Genomic DNA, 20,581 nt, shown 5'->3' with positions numbered 1-20,581 from the left:
CTATTATTCTAGCCACAACTGTTAGCACTTGCCTTTCACAAACATACGTGTGTGCATAAGGCAACATATGTACATATACATATGCAAGTGCGCCGGGAAGAGTCGTAAAATCGGCCAAGAATGTTGCTCGCTCTTCTGGTGCAGCTTCTACTCTCTCCAGTGCTCTCTTTCGCTCTCGCTGCGATGACACACTTTCGGACATATTTAAGTAGGTGAGCAAACGATCACCTGCGCTGGTGTGCGTGCGTGTGTGCGAGTGTTTGTTTGTTTGCTGGCACTTCAAGCACAAACATACGTTCTCCATTCTACGCTTCGCTGCATTGAAATTTCTTTTTTCGCTTTCTTTTCGATCCGATAGTGCCCTCCCTCTTTCTCTTTTCTTCTGTCTACCGTTTGTTCTGTACTCTTTCTCGTTCGCTCTCTATCTCTCTCTCTGTTTCTCTGTTTCTCTGTGTCGCTCTGCTGACGTCAGCAGCGACTGCGGTGCTATATGTTATATGGGTCACCGTGACTTTTTGGTTCTTGGAGAAAACTGGTAGTACGAGTCTGCTGCCTCTTCTGCTGCTTGTTCTTCTTCTTCTCCTGGCCGAGGAAAGTGACGATCGATCGAAAGCGAATGCGTTTGCGTTTGCGTTGTCTTGTCTCACCTTTGCTCGTTTTCTTCGCTCTCTCGCCTCCAGTTGGAAATTCTTGTTGGTTCTTTTTGGGGTCAGGTTCAGGCTGTTAGAAAGGCATTTCCTCATTGGTCTTCAGTACGTTTGATTAGTCACTCGATTCAATTATGTAAAAGCATGGCCAAAATAAAGCTAAACAAACAAACAAACTACAATATAAAGCCTGCTGCGAAAGGTGAATGAAACTTAATGAATGCCAGCAACAACAATAAACAGGTGAGTCGCTGCATTGCTTAGTGATTTTCACTTGCTGCCGCTGCTGACTTTTGTTGTTGTTGCTGCTGTTGTGGTTGTTGTTATTGTTGTTGCGAGCGTGCCTGTGGAATTCGCAAATTGTTATGAGTAAAACTACAACAAAAACAAAGCTCCACCGAAAGAGAAATAAGACAAAAATAAAGAAATACATACAAAGACGACGTAAAGATTACACAAGCGCAGCGTCGTCAATTGAGGGAGCGCTTGAGGGGAGTTGGGTGGGGGATGGTGGATGGGGAGAGTGAAGGGGCATTAGAAACAACACAACAACACTCTTCGCTGCAATCAAGAAAGCTCTCCCAAAAGCAGCGATTGCGACTGCGGCAGAGGCAGAAGCAGAAACAGCGGCTGCACAGAGAGAGCCACGATCAGCTGCAGACAGTACACTGGGAAAAATATATAGAAAGAGGCAGAGCCCGGAATTATAAAATTAATGTTAGTAAATATAAAAGTCGTTATCGTAAGCTCTTATGAAAAAGAATCATTTCCCTGACTTAGCAATCCTAAAACCCCTACTTTGCGCCAAGTATGCCTTAAAAAATCGAACTAATTCAAAATTTCTTAACCGTTATACACAAATTTTTTTGGACCTTCAATTCTGCTGTTTCTGGTACTTTTCAGTAATCTTTAGTAATCCCCCCACATATGTGGGATTCTTATCTTTTTTTCGGTGTAGAGAAATTTATCATTTCACTGCAGCACAGTCGCTGCTGCAGCGACGTCGGCAGCAAGCTCTCGCCGTTGCTGTTTCTGTTTCAACAGCTGCTGATCGCAGTGCTCTCTTGTTTTGACAGCCCTCTCTCTGCTCATCGCTGCCGGCGTCGACGCTGGCATCGCGGCCGCTGCCTCTGCCGAGCGAGGCCTGGCCACAAAAACAACACCACAGCTTTTCGAAATTAGTTCTAGTGAGTCTGTGAAAGTGTGAGCGACTGCGAGGCGCGATCAATTGGCAAACAACCGCAAGCGGATCAACTGCTCTACACGCCACGCCACGCCACTCCGAAAATCGCCTAATAAATACACATATATTAAAGCGGGCTAGCCACCAACAACACAAAAAACATCCACATCACGTGCAACATGTCGCATCAGTGCAGCTGCGGTCGCGACCTCAACAACAACTACGTCTCGTACACGAACGCCTACGCCAATGCGAATGCATCTCTGGACCGCGAGGCGGCCACCAGCGGCAAGTCCGGCGGTCCGCCCCGCGCCCAGCTGACGGCCAAGGTGATGTTCGGCACGGTGGGCGCCATCAAGGAGCTGCGCGACAAGGAGCAGCAGCAACAGCAGCAGCGGCAGGCGGCACGAGCGGGCGAGCGGCGCAACTGAGAGGAAGCGCGAGGACGGGGGCGGGGCGGGACGGGGCGGGACGAACGGCCGCTGGAGCGGTCGAGTGCTGTGCTGTGGGTTGTCGGCGGGGGATCTCTGGCTGATCGGAGGAAGGATAACACGGAGATTTGGATAAGACACAAAGAAATCGCGCCACTTCAAGGATCTAAAGATCTAAAGAATTCGCGTTCTGTGTGCGCGATCGTAAATAATTCGCGCAACTCCCAAGATTCCAATGGGTAATCCAAATAGTTTCGATTCGTTTGACCCAAATGGTTGATCCCCGGATCACGTTAGAGGCTTCAAAGTGTTGGCAGGGGACAGGGCAATCTGTGTAACGACATTCCTTCTCAACAATAACTATCCAAAAAAAACGCAGAAAACTACAAAAAAATGAAAAAAGATAGAAAAAAGAAACCGAGTGCATCACATATTTATACACAACATTTTTTTGTCTGCCACACTATCTCTAACTCTCTCCATCTCCTGTAAGCTTCAGCAGAACTCTTTGAATCAATGTAAATTGTTTATTGCATATACATATTTATATACATATATACACACAACATAGTGCAATACTTTAGCTATACACGAAACACAAAAAACACACGCCTAGCTGTAAGTTTGTTTTAATTGTAAGTGCACACGCATACACTCACTCATCTTACAATGTTGTTTAAATTTGTTTTGTTGTTCACGAGCCCCGCGATTTTTGGGCTGCGAGTGAGTAGTCTGGATACTTCCAGGTGCTTCCAGGTGCCTCCAGGTGTCTCCAGATGCTTCCAGGTGCAGCTCAAAACGCAGGGCACGTAGCCCACACACTACACCCACACACCCCCACACCATGTAAACCATATAAACATAACTATGCCTATGCGTAATCCTTAATACCTATACTTATACCTATAACTATACCTATACTACTGTTACTACTCTAATAATCATATTGTATGTGCCGCACGAGGAGAGGAAACTCAAAGCTGTGCCCCCAAAATGGGTGGATGGTGTTTGCTCAAGTGATTCGTACTAAAATGGCAACGAAATGCGATTAATCGCAGTGTGAAGTGCTGTAAGTTTCGAAATGAGAGAATTTAGTTTAGAGAGCGGAGCATCTACAATATATTTATTATACCTATGAAATAATATTAAACTGTATGTCTACTTGTACATCTACATCTATTTATAGAGCTAATCCCAACAAAGGCGAATAAAAATCGAACTTTTAATAAATAAATACAAAAAACTGAAAATGGAAGAAACTTTTCGACTGGCGATTTCAATTACCCCGACAATGGACTGCAGATTGTCGAGTGGGGGCGGCTTTTGGGGGCAAACCCTTTTCTTTCGCCGGTCGTCTGCGTGTGAAAGTAAGAAATGAGAGGCAGCAAAAAAAATCAACAAAAAAAATGGAAAAAAAACACACACAACATTCAAATAAATTATAAATTACAATGGGGCGGACGAAGGGGGGTAAAACGTAAAATATGCGAAACGAAAGCGAAGTCTACGGCGAGAAGCCAGAAGGCAAAAGGCAGAAGGCAGAAGGCAGCGCCAAAGGCAACCTCGTGTATTATTTTATTATTCCAGCGATTCTTTTCGTATTCTGCCGCCGTCTCGCACTCTTTATCGCCCTCTCTTCTAATTACGAAGCACTCCGGGTCCGCCTGTCACTGTGTGCGTGAGCGGACCACACACTCGCACTCACACTCACACACACTAGCACTCGCACTCGCACTGGCACACTCGCCGCTTCTTACGCTCGTAACAGTGACCCAGTCTCGAGTTGCGGCTCCCAAAGAGCCGCTGCTGTCGTCATCGCCGCTGGGACAGCAGTTCCATTCCGATTCCACTTAACGCCCACGCCGCCCCCACGCCACGCCACGCCCCCTTGGGCCTGGAAGTCAGAGCTTTTTGGGGTTTTTTGTGCATACGCTCTCGGAAGGTGCTAGACAGTTCCCAACCTTAATGGCAAATACTTATTTACGGTCTTTTATAAAACTTTATTATATTGATTACACATCCGAGAGTTATACGATTCGATTGCCAATAGCAGGTTTTGGGATTTATAGTAGGAAAGTTTGATTTGCGGTTACTGATAGCAAATGTATTTTTGATATTTTTTTATATATTCCACCATCGAAATTATATGCATTATAAGTATTTTACTCATTGAAATATTAGAGGGAAAGGTATCTGTAATTCGACTTCATGTACATCTGCTGTTTTCATTCTTATCCCCCGTTTTGGAGGGCGCTCACAGTTCAATTGAATCCAATTGACCAAGTGCGTGGCTCTTGTCAAGCAAATACATTTGCTTACGTATACTTAATTTACGAGGCGTATACGTAATGCAACGCCCACCAATGCACCGCTCCACCGCCAGACGTGGACTACCAGCCAGTTGGATCGGGAAAGGGGATTGGGGATTGGGGACTGCTAATTGAGTCCATTTAGAGTGCTCTGCTCTGCATTATATTTTACCTTTGACTCTGTCTCCGAGCAATGGCTGCAGCTGCGGCGCAGTTGATGATCCAACTCTACGGATTAGCCCGATTCTCGGCCGATTTCATCACCGACTTCGATCTGATAACATTACGTGTAAGTGCAGCTAAAAGCGCTCGAGAGGCGGCGAGAATCCGGCCATTAGTCCAACGTGTGGGGGAATTTCAAGCTCGTGAGTAAGCGGTTTGAAATCCCTGCATCTTGTGGCTGGTTAAGTGCATTATCCAAACAATTTAGCATTTATTCCGTTTGATTTGTACGATAATTAGTAGCAATAATGTTAGGAAGTCATATGTTATTTGAGGTACTCATTGTTTTTGAATGTGTTTTCCGGGAAGTATGAGAACTCGAGATGCGTGTTTATTTCTGTGCCCACGCAAATGGAAATTCTTTCTAAGTTGAGATAAGCCAGCATACACTGCCAAAAATGTTGAAAACAACTGATTGGGTTCTAGATATTTGAATTATTTGTTAAGTATAAGTATAAGTCATAAGAAGTTTCCTTGTAAGTCGCTTAAGTAAGCAATGCCTACTTTGAAAGGGCTTTTCCAGGTATTTACATATGTAAATCTTGTTCAGAGTTTTGCTATTATACCTAGTTCATTGATATTTGTGCAACACATCACCCAGATTCCCTAGTACTCACTACATGTGCGCCCCAAGACACTCGAGTAACGATGTCAAAACTCTTGGCCAGCGGCACTATTTCCATACCCATACCCATACCCATACCCATAGCCACTTCTATTTTAAGACATTTTGCATTGCTGATGTCATTTGTTTTCTATGCATATTCTGCTTTTCGCTGGGCTCCGATCCGTTCGGTCCAGTTTAGGTATAGTTTGCTCGATTTCCAAACCGATTCTATGGCGATTGTTATGGATATGTGTTAGTGTTATTGTTGTCAGTTTGCGGGGGTGATACTTGTGATACATCAGCATCTCAATTCACGAGGTGCAATTTTTACGGCTCACCCAGGTGATCCCGACGTGGCTAAGAGTAAAGCCATCACTTGCCCGCCGCCGGTAACAACATTTCTTTGTTGTTTATTTTTTTGTATTTTTATTATTTCTCGAGACGAGTCGAGTCGAGTGTGCTTCTCTTTCGCTTTGCCTGATTTTTTTCACTTTTTCCTGCATGCGCTTGTGGCAAGAACTTTCTCTTCTAATTGAAAGCAGTTCGATGGCGGCGGGCGATAAGCCGGCGGAGCGGTACGTAAAAAGGGGCAGCGGTCCGCTGAGCAAAGCAAAGCAAAGCAAAGTAAAGCAAAGCATCCAGCTGGGCATCTTTTGATGAACCGGCTACGATGGATTGGATGGGATGTGGATGTGGATGTGGAGCTGGTTGGATGGTCGGGTGGGACCAGTGGATCCAGATGAATGGCGATCGGATCGCATAGTGAGACATTTCTGATATTTCTGCCTTAATGGGAACTTTATGCAGCCGCAAGGCATTTTATCTCTCTCGTTTCGATTTGAATACGGAAAGAGGCGACTGCGACGGCGACGGCAACGGCGATAAGCGCCAGCAAGTTGAAAATAAATAATAAATATTTAAGAGTAGAAGCGGGGTCTTGCTGCTGGGAAAAAAGCTGAAAAAAGTTGAAAAAAGCTGAAAAAACTGCCACTACTCGGGCCGGGCAGTGAATGAAAGCCAGCGGAGAACTGGTCGCTTGCCTGGAAGACTCTTTTTTCGAGTTGACGTTGGTGCTTTTTTATCTCAAAGTGGGTTTTTTTACTAGGTTTTTTTTTGTATTTTTTTTTTTTTTGAGTTTGGTGAAGCTGTGGCATGTCTCGGGCTTTGCGGCTCGGCATCTTTGCTTCTTTGGCTTCTAATGGCAGCCGTGAGGTGAGAATCGATTTAGTTCGGTTTACGACGATCCCAGATACAAACGCGAAAAAGTTTTCGTTTCGGTGTGTGTTGTGCGGCGGCCTTAGGAAGTACAACAAATCGTTGCCAGGAGTCGCCTCCAGGAGACTAGCTGCTAACCAGCCAACTTGTGGCAACAAGTTAACAAAGAGATAGAAAATACAAAATCGTAGAACCAACAGTGAAAGTTCCCGGCTAATTGCTGGCAGGTGTTAATCACGGCAATTACGAACTACAAATTGCGCACCGCACTTGGGGTAAATCAATTTCCGTTTTTGCGCAAAAGATCATCCAACAAATTGATTATTATTAATGACCGGACTGCCACAGTTGGCTAAGTGAGCGTTACAGCCAAGTTCCAAGTTACTGCGAAAACTGCCAGCCAAAGTCGGTGGTCTGTAAAATTTCACTAGGCCCGCGATTTCCTGGCGGCTATTATTATATGATATTATATGTATATGTAGGTGGCTTTTGGAGGTGCAGACCCTTGAACGAGGAAGCGAAAAGCGGCCTTATGCAAGCCCAAAGTCTGCAGACTAATTGCATAATTTTTCATGAGCCAGTGCACAAATATATTTTACACAAAATTGTGAGAGATGTAAAGATCCCAATAAAATCTACGTTTATTCGAAGCTATTAAGTATTGCAGATTCATATTTTGGTAGCAAGTAGTCTAGAGTTAATTGGACACCATCCCACTGCTTCGCAAACACCTCCATCTGGTCAGTGCATTTAAAATGATTGGACAGTGCCCAAATTGTTGGTAGTGAGCAGTTACCGGCCATAAAATATTTATTGCATAGACCACTGGCAATCTAGACGCCTGTTATGCGCTCATTGAGGCATATAAAGCATTCCGCATTGCATCCAAAAAAAAAAGGCTAAAATAAAAACCACCAAAGAAATAGCATAAAAATCGTAAATAGAGTAATTAACTTTTAGTGCGATAGTAACAAAAAATGCACAGAACTTAAAGCTATCCATGGCCTTCACTTGTTTGAATACCCAGCTGTTAAAAAGTACTTCTCTTCGTTTTAAAATTTTGGCATCACATAAAATAATTTTAAAACCCAATTAACTGAATCTACTTACGACTAAATAGCGTATTCAAATAACAACCATCTCGAAAATCACTCGTCCAAAACAAAACAAAATAAATGAATTAAACAAAACTGCAGAAAAGTGAACTGCAACAAAGAGCGCAGGAAAAGAGAATAATAACATGGTTGGGCGATAATAAGTTGCAGTTGAAGTGCATTTTTCATTATTGTAATTAGCTGTGGGCAGCTTAAAAAGTCAAAATTAAATAATAGCAATTATTAACTACTTTTTCGGTGTTACAAGTGGTTGCCATTGCTGATGTAATCGCTCCACTGGAAGCGCAAAAGAAGCAACGGCAGCAATTATGCGTTGATATTGATATTGGCTACCCAAACGCCACGTAACTTTATTGATAATTATGCTTAATTCACCCCTTATCGAGTTTGAGTAGTTTTTGTTGCAACTTTTTGGCCTCGGGGCAGATTATACAATTTGTGGTTTTGGGGACTTTATCTATTAGTAAGCATTTGGCTCATTCAAAACAACTTCATAATAATAATAACCGATTAGGAATTGTGATTTCCAAAAAGGTGCTATAGCTTAGTTAATACTCCTTAGCTTTAAATAATTTGAAAAATAGTACAAGAAATCCCAACCCATTGACAACATGCCTGCTCCTCCTCGGAGATTCCTTGGGCAACCTTTTCTCCCACTGAACTTGACAGCGAATAAACCATTTCAGAAGTCGCCGCTGGAATGTTGCAGCCATCACTGCTGGTGGCGCTGCTGCTCCTGCTGTTGCACTTGGAGCATGCCAGCGGCAAGCCGCCCACCAAGGAGCTGCCCCGTCCGCTGAGCCCGCTGCAGGACGAGGAGAACGAGGAGCAGCTGCAGCCGGAACTGGAGGCGAAGGCGACATACCAGAGCATGCGGAATGGACGCTCGCGACGTCCCACTTTGATGGATGTGGCCTTGCAGCAGAGTGTGCGACAGGGTCTGGATGCCATGACCGAGCTGTATGGTCGGATTCAGCCGGAGATGCTGCGCAATGGTGGGTACTTCTTCTCCGATGGCACTTTTCCCTAACCTTGAATCAAATCCTCGAATCCAAAGGCCAAACCCTGCAGGACAACCATCCGGCCGCGATGCTGTCCCGCTTCAATGCCCCCACCACGGACTCGGAGCGCCGGGAGATGGCCGCCTATGCCACCATCGCCGCAGCCAAGGCCTTCCGCAAAAAGTAAGTTCCACGGAATTCTGGGTGGCTTTGGATATGCATGCGGGTGTGGGTGTGGATGTGAATGTGGGCTGGATACGTGGATTGTGGCGGGTCATAAGTTCATCAGCCGCAAATATGTGGCTATGACATATGAAAAAAGTTATTGGCAAGCGAAAGGCGCATGATTAAAAATCAAAGTGGACTCCGAGGGTGGGTCAAGTAGTTGGCATCTTTAAGGTCGTCTTGTTTTTCTCACCCCATAAATAATCATAAAAACTGAAGAACTACGTTGCTTATCCATTTAGTTCTTTTGAAGCACGAGTTTGCATATCTAATTCCCTATTAGTTTAAATAAAGAAGAGCCAAATATATATGTTACTTATATGAGGCATCTACTTAAACATGTAAAGTAAAAAAACGAGCCACTGATGAGGGCGAAACAATGAATTACACATCTTATTCTTTGAACGTAGCTATCATCAAATTATTATTGACTATTGATGGATGGGAAGAGTGATTCGTGGAAAAATGATTTACCAACTTTTCTAACCAAAAAAGCACCCCTCGCCCCCCGCCCCCGATCACCCACAATTGAGTGGGCATGGCCACTCTCGAGTTTGTGACCCCCGGCAATCTAATGCAAAAATAGCCACAACTTTGTGTGCAACAAAAAAACTGGTGGAGAAGACAAAAGGCAGAAAAGTAAGCAATATTATTGAGTCGAGGACCCCCCGCCCCGCCGCCCGAGTGCCCCTGCAGCACCCCCTCCGTGCCCACAACTACCACCGGCAACTTTCTCGCTTGATTAACGAGTTCTACGGCATCCATGGCAGCAGCTTCACAGCCAACACAGCTAATGAGTTGGAGCTCGGTGCTGGGAGCTGGGAATCCGAATGGCCTGGAAGTTGGCTGAAGTGGAAGTGGGCACCCCGATGCCGTCCAGTGGCCCCTTGCAAATGCCGAATCGTAGCCAAAAGCGATGGGAGTCCAACTGCGATTGCTCATGACTAAGAGTCAACTTTCACTTTGACATTGAAATGCCGCATAATTGGCAGACAAGAGCAAGACACCAAAGCCGTATCCAATTTTAATTCCGATCCAAAATCAAAGCCCAATACCATATTGGTCTGTATTAAGTGCAGAGCAAGAAAAATCATTCGTTAACTCAAGAGTTTTTAGTAAAACACTTTAAATGAAAGGGATATGCCAAATCTGAATAATCTCCACACATTCAATGAGTTAACCCAGTTAAATCTCTTTACAAAGTGTCTGAAACAGAACTGTGTTATAATTTGGTGCACACTTTTGGACAGCTTTCTATGCGATTTCTTTGATTTGACTAAGAACCAGTATTTTTCGCCTGTGTATTCAGTTCACGATTGGGGTTTGGGGATGGGTGAGTGTGAATAAAGGCGGTCCGGGTTAAACGACCTCTTTGGCCGGGCAGCGGAAATGGCAGACGGCAGCGACTGCGACTCCAACTGCATTTCCATCTCCGTTTCCAACGCCGATTGCTTGCAGTTTTTCCAGTTTTTCCGCTGACAGCATTTTCACTTTTCACCATCCGTGAAAACCCATGCGATTTTCCACACACTCACACACACACACACACTGGGAAAAGCGCGTTGGACTGAGAACTTTCACCTGGGGACAGCCGAAAAGGCAATCTACTCAGGTGATTTCGACTCAGGTGCAATGAGCTCTGACCGCGTCGAATGCAAAGCCGAATGTGCCCGAAATCGCATTTATGTAATTGCAATCAATGGAGCGACAAGGCGACACGAGACGACATCGTCTCCAGAAACAGACAACAGACAACAGACAATTGCCAGACAAAAGATGCTGATGATGCTGATGATGGCCATTAATGGAAAATGCCTTTTGCTCCACTGCGATGTGTCCACAATCAAATTACGAAATGGCCAACATGTATGGCTCATGGCTCGGTTCGGTTCGGTTTAATTAAATATCAACAAATACTCATGTGTCGTCCAGCGACAGTCGACAGTCCAGCGACTGAAAATGATGATCGTTGCCGAGATGGGCCTCGTTAATGGTGCCAAAAGCAGCATTTAGCCAAATTAGAAGCCAAAGAAAGCGACAGCGTTAGAAAAATATCACACACTGCACAAACATACATATGTACATGGCATAAATGGCATACGTATACACATAACCGAATGGCACATCTGGGTAGCTTCAGATTTGGCATTCGCAATTTGATTACATCAATACAACAATACTCAAATACAGAAATATACAAAGAAAAAACAGGGAAAGGCAAAGCTTCAGCTGCTGCGGCGGCAACTGCGACTGCGACGTCGACTGAGGCAGCGGCGGTACAACTGATACGCTGGCGATGAAAAGAAAAAAAACCCCAAAACTGAAACACAAACAACAGGCGACTTTCGTTTTCTACCAGCCAATTCGGCCTCAAGCTCCCCGAAGATATACGAAAGTTTAAGTTTTGTATTGTGCTTTTTGCTGCTCTTTCACGGGGGCAATGAACTCCACAGCGAGACACAAAATCGTATAATGAAAACCAACGTTGCGGCTGCGCTCTGCGTCGAGATTGCGTATACGCCGCGTGAACTCAAGGCAAAGGGCGCTTGCACCTTTAATGGGCTTTTCCACGAACACAACCAGGCTTAATGCGAGCAATGTGCACAGCAATGACAACCGCACAATGCGCATTAAAAGCCTGGGAAAATGCATGGTTTTCCACTTTCACCTGCTGACAAGCGGGAAAACTGGAATAACGTGCCGAAACGATTATACACTTGCGCATCCATCCCCCTGGCGATCATCGCAAATGGCATTCAATCGTGGCTAATTATCGGTGCTGTTCGTGTGCAGAAAAGTGAAAACTCCTAGAAGACTGATCGAAAGATCGCAGGAAATTGTATGGCAGGCAGGAAGTCGAGTTGGCCAGCACATGGGATCTCGCCAAGAGAAAGTAGAAGCGGCACGTTTGCAGCTAAGATCAAGTGGGAGGAAGCTCAGAAACAGGCACTTTTAACTATATATTATCATGTATTCATATACCAGTACCTGAAATGCTAGATTACATTCAGTTGGTTAAATACTACTGATCCAATATATATACTACAAGTAATAGAGGTGCATGGTGGTACTTCTTTGAAACGTAGAGAAATCAAATTATCTTTGTAGCTAAACTTGTAGTTTAAATTGTATTACTTTTAAAGAACTTCCGAAACAATTTTACACCAAAAATTAAATACTACATGGACTAAATTCTGAGTACTTATACATATAATTACAACTTCTCTTAACTTGAATGATCTGAAGTACTGTAGAACAAATTCAGAATGTAGCAAGATTTATAAATGTTTTGAAAGCTTTTCAGAAAATTTCCTTTTTCTAGATGCCATTAAGTTAGTCACACTTTTTATAGTCACTTCTACCTAAACCAGTGAATCATAAAATAGTGGTGCTATATCACAAACTTTTGCTTAGCGATCAACACACATTATACCCATAAAAACCCAGTGCGAGTGTGTTTCATGAGCCAGTGATTATACCCCTCGGGTTGGAAACGAAATGGAAATTGACAAAAAAAAGAGCTGCTAATAAACGCGGCAAATGGAAAGCAAAAGCGGTTAAATTAAAGCCAGCGGCTGCTCAGCGATTTCTTGTGCGTTTTTCCAACGCCAGTGGGCTTATAATTCGCTGGTGGATCCACGCAGTTGGAGCCACCGCCGAGTGGCGAACTCGTTTCCACCATCCACCAACCAACTCCGCGCAGTCGAGCGTTTTATAAATAGAAGCCAGCGGCTCGAGCAGTCGGCACTCGATCGAGAAATTTGAGCGCAGCCATGTCGTGTGCTCCTCACCTGGCGGCGGGATGATGGTGCCGGGCGGTCCTGGCACCGTCATCCCACTGACACCACTCTGCTCACTGTAGTAGTCTGCATCATTCGCCTCGATCTCTTCCATCGACAGCTTCCAGCACATCGATGAGCTGGCCCGCCAGTCGCACACGCAGCGCATCTCGCTGCGCCGCACCGCCTTGGAGGGACTGTGTCCGCCGCGGGATCCGCCGCCCTGCATGCCCGCCGCGGAGCGGTACCGCACCCACGACGGCACCTGCAACAACAAGCGGCGGCCGCGTTGGGGCGCCGCCCAGATGCCCTTCAATCGCTTCCTGCCGCCGGAGTACGGCGATGGCGTGGACACGGTCCGGAGCTCCGCCGATGGCAGCACCTTGTCCTCGTCGCGATTCGTCAGCCTGCTGGTGCACGGAGCGCGGGAGGGCGAGGCACCGCTCACCCTGATGATCGCCCAGTGGGGTCAGATGCTCGACCACGACATGACCTCCACGGCCCAGCCGCGGTAAGTGGTAGCTATGATATAATATGGAACGCATATCGATTACGTAATATTATCTTTAACGACAGTTCCATCAATGGTTCCATACCCAGCTGCTGTGGCGGCAAGGACTTCCATCCCGCCTGCTTTCCCATCAAGGTGCCACTGGACGATCCGTGGCTGGCGCCGCTGAAGGTGCGCTGCCTGGAGTTCCTGCGCTCGGCTCCTGCCCAGCGACGCGACTGCGTGCTGTCCTGGCGGGAGCAGACCAACCAGGTGACCTCCTACATCGACGCCTCGCCCATTTACTCGAACAGCGCCAAGTCCTCGGACAATGCCCGAGTTTTCCGGCACGGCCTGCTCGTCTATGGGCGCGGTGATCCCGCCGAGGATGTGTGCCAACGCGGTGCCATTGCCACCAAGTGCATACGATCCGGCGACGGACGCAGTGGTGAGCAGCCGGGCTTGCTGGCCATGCACCACGTCTGGGTGGGCGAACACAATCGGATTGCCATGGAGTTGAGCGAACTGAATCCGCACTGGAGCGACGAGAAGGTGTACCAGGAGACGCGCAGGATTGTGGGCGCCATGTTCCAGCACATCACCTACCGGGAGTTCCTGCCCGTCATTCTGGGCAGGGAGGTGGTCAAGCTCTTCGACCTGGAGCTGATGCCCTCGGGCTACTACGAGCGCTACAGTTCAAAGGTCAATCCCACGGTGGCCAATGCCTTTGCAGCCGCCGCCTTCCGTTTTGGCCACTCGCTGGTGCAGAACTCCTACACCCGCTGCGATCGCCATCACAATGTGATCAATAATAGTGAGTTTGATTAAGCTACTTCAGAGAATCTTTATTAACTGGAGATATCTTCCTGCAGATGTCAGCCTGCATGAGGAGTTCCAGCGAGGTGACATCGGTTCGGCGGGCTCACTGCATCGCCTGCTGCGCGGCTTGGCCTCGCAAAGAGCGCTGAAGAGGGACGAGTTCATCACGCCCGAGCTGACCAATCACCTGTTTCAGACTCCCGGCTTTCCCTTCGGCTTGGATCTGGCTGCCATCAACATCCAGCGGGGCAGGGACCATGGCATTGCTCCGTACAGCGCTTGGCGAGTGCCCTGTGGCCTAAGTCCCATCCTCAGCTGGGATGACTTCGGTAGGTGGTGACCCAGTTCATCTTTAATGTGCTCACCTGCTCGTATCCATTGCAGCCAACGTGGTGGGTCCGGAGTCCGCCAAGCGCATTGGCCACGCCTACCGCAGCGTGCACGACATCGACCTGTTCGTGGGCGGAATCGCGGAGCGTCCTGTGGTGGGTGGCCTGGTGGGTCCCACCTTCGCCTGCATCATCGCCCAGCAGTTCAGTAACTCCAGGCGGGGCGATCGCTTCTGGTACGAGAACGGTGGCTTCGAGAGCTCCTTCACGCCCGCCCAGCTGCACTCCGTGCGCCGCGTGTCCTTGGCCCAAGTGCTCTGCCGCACGGTGGGTGGTGGCACCCTCCAGCCGCACATCTTCATTCCGGCGGAGTTCGAGGACAATGAGCGACAGACCTGTGGTACGGGCAGCCTGAGTCCCATCGATCTGAGTCCGTGGCTGGAGCAGGATCCCTTCCACAATCAGCAGGTGCCCGACCAGGTCTTCACCATTGGGCAACCCGAGCTGGGTTCGGTTCAGGTCATCAAGGAGGACAAGGCGGGCTTCTCCAACCGGGTGAAGCCCATCCAGCCGCAGGTGGAGGTCAGTCCCTCCTCCGTCAGCGGCTTCCATCGACCCACCAACGCGAACCTGACAACCAAAGTTAGTGACAAACTCGACCTGAGACGCAAGACGGTGACCAAAAAGATCAGTAACAGTAGCAACAATCGACAGACCACTAGGAAGCCCGTGGGTGGAGTCAACAACAAGCTGGACAAGTCCCCCAAGATCACCTTGAACATCAAGAGCGTAAATGTGAGGAGACCTGAGGGGTCGGGACCCAGGAGAAGGGTGATCATCAACAACGTGCCCGTAGAGTTACGAAGTTCGGGTGGCAATTCTACGGCTGAGGAGTTAGAACCAGGACATTTGACAGACGAAGACGAGTTTCACGAGGACGCAGACCAAGAGGTGGACATTGAGGAAGTGGTGGAAGTGAGGGCCAACAAGGATGCTCCAACAAAACTGACCAAGACGGACCTAAACCAGCACAGAAACGACTCAAGGACAGCGGGAACAGATCAGACTGACAAGGATATTTCCAGTGAACCCAAGGGAAAGTCTACTGCAGAACCGAAAACTGAAAGACGTGACGCCAGAAAGATGGAACCTCATCCAGCGGCAAAGACTCCGGACCAGACAGCAGACTCCAGACTATTGCACCTCCAACGCAACCGCACGACTACTCCAAGGGACTTCCAAGCCAGCTCCACAGTGAGTTTGGAACGCTCCACGCGACAGACGAAGGCTCCGAAGATTAGTAAGCCCACCAAGAGGGGCGTGGAACTGAGACAGTACCAGAACAGACCGCTCTACGAGAGACCCCAGAAGGTGGTGGTCAACGGACCGAACGCCGACCAGTACGAGATCGAGATCAACATACGACAGACGAACAAGAATCCCTCATCCCGACCTTCGACTCCTGACTACGCGGAATACACGACTGTGAACAAACCGTACTATAACACGAACTACGCACCGCACTACATGGACTACGCCAGTACCACGCCCATTCCATTGCCCAGCTATGGGTACCATCAGCCGCTCGCGGAGATTGGCAGCCAGGGAGTGAGGACCAAGCCACCGACCATAATCTATCTGAACGACAACGACGACCGACGGACCACGACTCGGGCACCGAACATCTTCCAGAACTTTCTGACCTTCGCCACGAACAGCTTCAATCCCTTGGGCATCCGCCGACCCATGCCCACGACTCCATCTCCGATCTCCCAGAGCCACAAGGAGCCGGCACAGTTCGAGAACAATGTGGTTCACAGTCCGATCAGCAACTCCCACATACTGACTGGAGGTCCCTCCGCCTCGTACTCACCGCGACCGCCCTCGGTGCACTCGTATCCGGTGGCCACCAGTACCCAGATTGGCTCCAATTCCGGATCGGGATTCCTGCACGCCTCCAGCAGCGCCGTGAGTGCGGGCCACTTTGGCAGCATCTCGGGAGTGGCCACTGCCAATGGAGCGGACAGCACGTTTAGCTTCAACATACGACCACGTCCCAGTCCGGAGTTGGGTCCAGTTGTAAGCTCCTATCCAAGACCGGTTTCCAGTCAGGGCGGAGGTTCCTCCTACAGACCCGACTACGCTCCTGCCCAGAGCGAACTGTACTACGACAGAGAACTGATCGCTGACCGAAATCCCAGCCCGTTTTCCGGCTCCAGTTCCGCCCACAGACCACATCAACAGACATTTTACGGACGGACACCGGAGCTCAAGGAGGTGGGCAACAACAGCAACGAACTGACCCAAACGGAGCACAAACTGTACCTACAGGACTACGACTACGTCAGCAGGACGCTAACCAACCTGACCACGGACGAAAGTAACCAACCGGATGACGACACCGATTACGTATACGACGAAGACCTGCCCAGCAACGATCTGGACAAGACGGAGACCCGAAAGGAGACGGAACCAAACGAACTGACCACCAAGAAGTTCGACATAGACGGCTACATGCGACCACAACTGATGCGAGACGCGACCCACAACTCGACCGACTACAACGTGACCTCACTGGACGACAACTACGTTATGCCCATGCTGGAGAACAGGACGCGGACGAGCTACGTGACCGAGGTGCCCAAGCCCATGCTGTCCACCTCCAGCCGGACTGTGACGAACAGCAAGGTCACCGTCTTTCCGGACAGCCTAGGCAAGCAGTTGACCAACGACATCCTCGCGGACGAGACGACGGACGACTACGTGGACGCGAATGGCCAGGCAGAGGCGCGGCTAAAGGCCCAGAAGCTCAAGCAACTGGCCAGCGTGGCATTCGCACCAATTACCGTACTGACCAAACCGGACAGACCGGACAACTGGGTGATCTACAACAAGGCCAGCGAGGAGCCACCGCTGCCACAACCGCCAGCCGTCAACATGGATGTGGCGCCCACCGGAGAGGTGCCCACTCCGATCAAGAACTTCAACAACGCGTGGCTAAAGCAGGATCTAAAGGCACGGCCGGAGGCATCACCAACCAGATTGGAACCCAGATCGGAAACGGCGGAGGAGGTGACCACGGTGGCAGCTGCGGACAGTATCTAGAAATGCCAAATTAGCCCTAGATTGCTTATTTATTTATTTATACTTCAAAGGCAAGAAATCAATCCAACTAACTGTCAATTGAAGTGTCTTATTTCTAATATATGATGGGGAAGATCTGATACAAAAGCTGAGAGTGGATCAACCAAAATAGAGGACGAGATTTATGGCAATACCATAAATTCTTAGTTCTTCAGGAGATCGTCAGCGATTTCGTATTCAACAGTGCCAAAAATGTGACAATTCTTGGTTTGTACTTTATTATAATGCAGACTAAAACTAGTTTATCCACTCAGAGAACACACACACACGAATGCTTAGCTAAGTTAGTGCCTCCCGACCTCTGGGGAGGGGCGACCCTGTTTCGATATTAATTTCTAATTCGGCATGTCCAGTTTGTGGTATTTTGTTTGGCGCAAACATTGCTGTGCTTAGTTGTGTAAAAGTAATTGGGCTACCAATGTAATCAACAGTATTATCCAACATCATCATCAATTACGTACAAGTACAAGTATAGTTAGGTAGGTGTATAATAAATTATGCTTGTCACCGATCGGCCTCTTCGCGTGTTAGGTATAAAACGACTAAGTATAACAATAATAATGTACACTTTAAGCTACAACACTTTGGGGTATTTGCATATTGAATTGCGTTACTTGAACATCCTAGCCGCAAGCACGTTGCAACTTTCTACTAAACTACATCCTCGATGCGTCCGCCATCAATGATTTATAATTCGCTATCGTTGGCAATTCAACTAATTAACCTGTGCTCCTCTCGTCCATCCATTATCTAGCTCTTGTTATTTACAATCGGGGGCGAATCTCCTCTGGTTCTGGTGGTTCTCAGTACGTCGCGTAAATGCAGTTTTGAGTTGGTTTCAGTTTGGCTGGGGATTGTGCGTTCTTCACCAGCGGATCTGGTGCTTGTACTGCTCGTCCACCGCAATGCGCTTGATGGTCTCGTAACCTAGAATAATGCTGAATGAGAAGGCTGCCGACTGCACCAGGCGGGCGGACAGTCCCTTGAAGAAGCAGTTCAGTTTCTCCTCCTGCCACAGCTCCCGGAAGGCGACGCTCATCGAGCCCAAGCGATGGACCTGCGGAGACACAGCGTAATTAAGATTACGTATGGGTGACGAGCATTTTCAATTCTTAAGATAAGAACGTCTGAAGTTCAGGCGCAGACAACGGAAAATTACGTCATGTTCAATAAAAAATGCAATAAAGGATTTACAATCATATAAACTAAACAGATTTTAAGGTTGAAACTGCCTGATTTAAGCACGAAATAGTTTCAGAAAACTTACCTGCAGACGGGCACGCACTATATCTAATGGATTGGTTAGTATTGTCGTTGTGAAGCCACCTAAGCTACCGGCCACGCACTGGATAAACAGATGGGACACCCAAACGGGGCAGATGCGGAACAGTTCGTCTGCGAATAGAGTCCGAAATTAGTATAATCTAATCTCGCTTACAAGCGGAAGACTTACCCTGATAGAGGTGATAGAAGGCCCACCACATGGCCGAATTAGGTACGTAGGCCATCAGGCTGGCGGTGTAGCCACGGTAGAAGCCCCGGAAGCCATCGCGTCGCATTATCTCCCTGCCAATGTCCATGGAAATGTGCAGGCGACTGCGACCGGGCCACGACTTAATGCCCAGCGGATTGATATCGACCTTGGAACCAGCGTGGGCCGACATCCCCAGCACCATGGCGTGCTGCGATATCACGTCGAAAGGAACTATGATGGTCTGGCCCACCAGCGAGGCGCAACCTCCGCCGGCGAGGGCCTTCATTCGATGCCCAGCACCCAGATCGTTGAGCACATGACGCACGCCCTCGTAGGTGCTTATGTAAAAGACGCCGGACACTATTTGCACGGAGGAGATCCAGAAACCTCTATACAGACCGGGCACGCCCTCCGATCGGTAGATCTTCATGGCGCAATCCACCATGCCCTTGTACACATCGCTCTTGTGCTGCACCTGCAACTGCGTCTTGATCACGGTGAGCGGGAACAGGCAGCAGCGCACCGAGAACGAGCTGAGCATGGAGAGCGGAAAGAACTTGGTCTTGTTCATCATGTCCCATTCGATGGTGCGTATGTACGGGCCACCCTCGGCTGCTCCTCCAACTCCTCCGGTGGGCGCCACCGCAAGGCGGGATGTGGTGCTACTGCTGCTTTCCGTCATCGCTGCTACCGGTCGACGGTGTTGCGGCTGCTCCAACGGCTCCAGGTGGACTCAGTGCGTCCGCAAAGGATTGTTCGCATGCGTGGAGGCGTCAAGGCGATGGGGGCTTCCTTCACAGCCGGATGTGCTGCTGTTGTCTCTGGAGGCATTCGACCTGCATGACTCTGGATCGGTTCCTTTGTGTGCTGCGCCTATTGTTGCCGTGTATTAACATATGCATACATATATGTATATCTGGGGAAACACAAAACAGCATCTTCTTAGCACATTGACGCAACTCGGACGCATACGCACGAAAATCATTCCCAAGGTCGTGCGACAGATACGGATTTCGATGGTCCGCCCGTGACCTTTGCTCCTCCGCCCAATGCCAAGGAAATCCGGCGGAGTGCCTGCTCGGCTCGGCCGCTATCTAATCTATATATATCTTGGCGCCTCCGCCGATTCGGAGTTGTTATTATATAATGCGCAGACACCTGACTGAGTGGCCACCACCCCCCCTCGCCGAGCGAAAAGCACACGGACGTAAACAAAGTCAACGCGCGGAGTCTGGACGGGATTTCCGGATCTGCTGCAACGCGCGATGCAGTTGCTGGTGTTCCGGCTGCTTACTTGGTCACTTACCTACGCCACTGTGTCTGTTTGGATATTTGCCTTGTGCATATCACATAATAAATCTGATGAGAATGAAAAAATTGTTTTAAGAGAGATTTTCGGGTGTGCAAGTGTGGCCAGAGGAATCGGAGGGAATGCACAGGAAATAGCCAAGAGTTGAGGTGTATAACTTTGATTAGTTACTAGCTCGGACGCGAACCGGAAATCAAAAACTTTGGATTTGGTTTCCAATCAGAACATTAAACTTATTTAAAAATTTAAATATTAAATAAAATAACGGAAAACTTATAAAAG

At 48.3% G+C, this 20,581-nt stretch overlaps 3 protein-coding genes across 3 annotated transcripts; 2 read left to right on the top strand and 1 right to left on the bottom strand.

Annotated features, from left to right (window-relative positions):
- Positions 1–1,845: 1,845 nt before the first annotated feature.
- Positions 1,846–3,503, top strand: LOC122620638. The gene has a single exon (XM_043798208.1). It carries the CDS (start codon positions 2,010–2,012, stop codon positions 2,259–2,261), a length of 252 nt encoding a protein of 83 aa, XP_043654143.1. The 5' UTR covers positions 1,846–2,009; the 3' UTR covers positions 2,262–3,503.
- Positions 3,504–8,120: 4,617 nt separating this feature from the next.
- On the top strand, positions 8,121–17,555 carry LOC122618973. Its single transcript, XM_043795575.1, has 7 exons — positions 8,121–8,192; positions 8,416–8,724; positions 8,787–8,913; positions 12,856–13,245; positions 13,311–14,038; positions 14,097–14,372; positions 14,428–17,555. Exons 2-7 carry the CDS (start codon positions 8,430–8,432, stop codon positions 17,475–17,477), a joined length of 4,866 nt encoding a protein of 1,621 aa, XP_043651510.1. The 5' UTR covers positions 8,121–8,192; positions 8,416–8,429; the 3' UTR covers positions 17,478–17,555.
- Positions 17,556–17,717: 162 nt separating this feature from the next.
- On the bottom strand, positions 17,718–20,418 carry LOC122618972 (solute carrier family 25 member 44). The gene is made up of 4 exons (XM_043795574.1): positions 20,297–20,418; positions 18,970–19,906; positions 18,784–18,911; positions 17,718–18,573 (listed from the first exon to the last, which is right to left on the bottom strand). The coding sequence occupies exons 2-4, from the start codon at positions 19,670–19,672 to the stop codon at positions 18,382–18,384; spliced, it is 1,023 nt and encodes a 340-aa protein (XP_043651509.1). The 5' UTR covers positions 19,673–19,906; positions 20,297–20,418; the 3' UTR covers positions 17,718–18,381.
- Positions 20,419–20,581: the final 163 nt, after the last annotated feature.

Source organism: Drosophila teissieri, chromosome 3R (assembly GCF_016746235.2).
Source record: "Drosophila teissieri strain GT53w chromosome 3R, Prin_Dtei_1.1, whole genome shotgun sequence".
Lineage (NCBI taxonomy): Eukaryota > Metazoa > Arthropoda > Insecta > Diptera > Drosophilidae > Drosophila > Drosophila teissieri.
Note: the sequence above shows the minus strand (reverse complement) of the source record. Positions and strands in the feature narration are given on the sequence as shown.